The sequence below is a fragment of the Oryza glaberrima genome, chromosome 11 (assembly GCF_000147395.1).
Source record: "Oryza glaberrima chromosome 11, OglaRS2, whole genome shotgun sequence".
Lineage (NCBI taxonomy): Eukaryota > Viridiplantae > Streptophyta > Magnoliopsida > Poales > Poaceae > Oryza > Oryza glaberrima.
In genome coordinates this window covers 7,029,767-7,032,617 of record NC_068336.1, presented here as the reverse complement: position 1 = coordinate 7,032,617, position 2,851 = coordinate 7,029,767, and the positions used below count along the sequence as shown (strand labels likewise).

General features: G+C 48.1%; 1 protein-coding gene across 1 annotated transcript; it reads left to right on the top strand.

Annotated features, from left to right (window-relative positions):
• Positions 1–276: 276 nt before the first annotated feature.
• LOC127754735 (serpin-Z2A) lies at positions 277–1,632 on the top strand. The gene is made up of 2 exons (XM_052280299.1): positions 277–642; positions 733–1,632. Exons 1-2 carry the CDS (start codon positions 277–279, stop codon positions 1,624–1,626), a joined length of 1,260 nt encoding a protein of 419 aa, XP_052136259.1. The 3' UTR covers positions 1,627–1,632.
• The last annotated feature ends 1,219 nt before the right edge of the window (positions 1,633–2,851 follow it).

Below are 2,851 nucleotides of genomic sequence, written 5' to 3'. Positions count from 1 at the left end.
CACATCCGTATAAAAGGAAATTATACGTGGTTAATGTGGTAGTTTTATCTTCTCCATATTCTTCTGCAAATTTAAGGGAAAAATATCTTAATTAACTTCCATCTGCCATATATGCGCACCGACTTATATACAGTAATAATATGTACGTACGTTTAACAACCCTTGCGGCGTACGTCTTGCACGATCTTTACCTTGGTTGCATTGCGATCCAATCAAGAAGTATCGATCTCATCATCACCCATCACCAAGGAAGCCGACGCCGGCGACTGCGGCGGCATGACGGCGTTCGCGCTCCGCCTGGCGAAGCGTCTCGCCGACGTCGGCGTCAACAACAACAAGAACCTCGTCTTCTCGCCGGCGTCCCTGTACGCGGCGCTGGCGCTGGTGGCGGCCGGGGCACGGGGCACCACCCTGGACGAGCTCCTCGCGCTGCTCGGCGCCGCGTCGCTCGACGACCTCGAGGAGTCCGTACGCCGCGCCGTGGAGGTCGGCCTCGCCGACGAGTCCGCGTCCGGCGGGCCGCGCGTCTCCTACGCCTGCGGCGTCTGGCACGACGAGACGCTCGAGCTTAAGCCGGCCTACCGCGCCGCCGCCGCCGGCACCTACAAGGCCGTGACGCGCGCCGCCAACTTCCAAAGACAGGTCAGTCAGTCCAGGGTTTCAATATGACGATTTGTGAAATTTCGACCAACATATGTAGTAAATTCGATCAATCTTGGTATGTAAAACTTTCATATGCAGCCAAAGAGATCAAGAAAGAAGATCAACAAGTGGGTGTCCAAGGCGACGAACAAGCTCATCCCCGAGATCCTCCCAGATGGATCAGTTCATGGCGGCACCGCCCTCGTGCTCGTGAACGCCATCTACTTCAAGGGCAAATGGTCCAATACCTTCCCGAGGGAGAGCACCACCACCGGCAAGTTCCACCGCCTCGACGGCAGCTCCGTCGACGTCCCGTTCATGAGCAGCCGGGAGGATCAGTACATCGGCTTCCACGACGGCTTCAAGGTGCTCAAGCTGCCGTACCACCGGACCATGAAGAACCATGGCGATATCGATGGTGGCGACACTGTCACTGACACCAACATCACTCGGGCCATCCTCGAGTACTACAGCGGTGAGAACGTGGGGCTGTCGATGTACATCTTCCTTCCGGACGAGCGCGACGGCCTGCCGGCGCTCGTCGACAAGATGGCGTCGTCGTCGTCGTCCTCGTCCTCCTTCCTGCGCGACCACCGGCCGACGCGGCGTTGCGAGGTCGGCGACCTGAGGGTGCCGAGGTTCAAGGTGTCGTTCTACAGCCAGATCAACGGGGTTCTGCAGGGGATGGGGGTGACGGCCGCCTTCGACGCCGGCGAGGCCGACCTGTCCGGCATGGCGGAGGGCGTGGATCAGCGGGGCGGCGGGCTGGTGATGGAGGAGGTGTTCCACAGGGCGGTCGTGGAGGTGAACGAGGAAGGCACGGAGGCGGCGGCGTCCACGGCCTGCACGATCACGCTCTTGAGCATGAGCTACCCGGAGGACTTCGTCGCGGACCATCCGTTCGCCTTCTTCGTGGTGGAGGAGACGTCGGGCGCGGTGCTCTTCGCCGGCCACGTCCTTGACCCAACAAGCAGCTCAGAGTGACAATGCAAGAAGATGAATAGCATAATAATAGAATAGATAAACAAAATGAAATTTCAGCGTTGATTAGAAAAGTACATAAATTCGCCAAATTTTTTATGAAAAAATAGTCAGCATATATTTTTATATTGTAAGTTTCTAAACGTATAATTTTAATGTATTTATAATATAAGTACCAAAATTACATATGTAAGTCTCTAAATTACATATATAATTTTAGTGTATTTACTGTATAAGTTCTAAAATTACATACCTAAATTGATATAAGTAGCTATTAGTAGAAAATCGATACTAGTGCTAATTTAATGGGAAACTAATGGTGGCACTTTTTTAGTGAACAGGAAAAGAGAGGAAAATCTCTGACCATGCCGGCTATGATCTACGGACGTGAGTCGACCACGACGCTCGCATGCGCATCATGCGGATCAGGCTATCCGATTGAAATCGAACCCAAAATATGGCGACAGAGATTTAGCAATACCGTTAGAAATATATAGGATTTCTAGAGCCAACTAAAGCTACATTTTTTTTTCATTTGGTAGAGTAAGGCCTTGTTTAGTTCGTGAAATGAAAATTTTTTAGTGTCACATCGGACGTTTGACTAGATGTCGAAAGGGGTTTTCGGACACGAATGAAAAAACTAATTATATAACTCGCCTGGAAACCGCGAGACGAATCTTTTGAATCTAATTAAACCGTCATTAGCACATGTAGATTACTGTAGCACTTATGGCTAATCATGGACTAATTAGGCTCAAAAGATTCGTCTCGCGATTTACATGCAAACTGTGCAATTAGTTTTTCTTTTTATCTATATTTAATACTACATACATGTGTCAAAGACTCGAGGTGATGTTTTTGGAAAGGTTTTTGGGGAACTAAACAAGGCCTAATTTTATCATCCTTGAAAAGATATATTGGGAGGTAAAACTTGGTACCTTCCGTACCACGTGGTATCAAATTTTTTAGTGTAAAATTTAGGTAATTAGAGATATTTTTTCAATGACCATAAAATTTTTCTATATGGTACTCTAAAGATATAGCAACTTAAAATTGGATAAGACACATTCTAATACAACGAATCTAGACAGTAGGTCGGTCCAGAGTCGTAATACTAAATATTTCATATCCGGTTATAGAATTTTATATTTTGGGATAGAGGTAGTAACATGTGTTGGCATTCATGTGAACAATTGCTCCTCTATTGTTAATGTTGTATTATTATTCA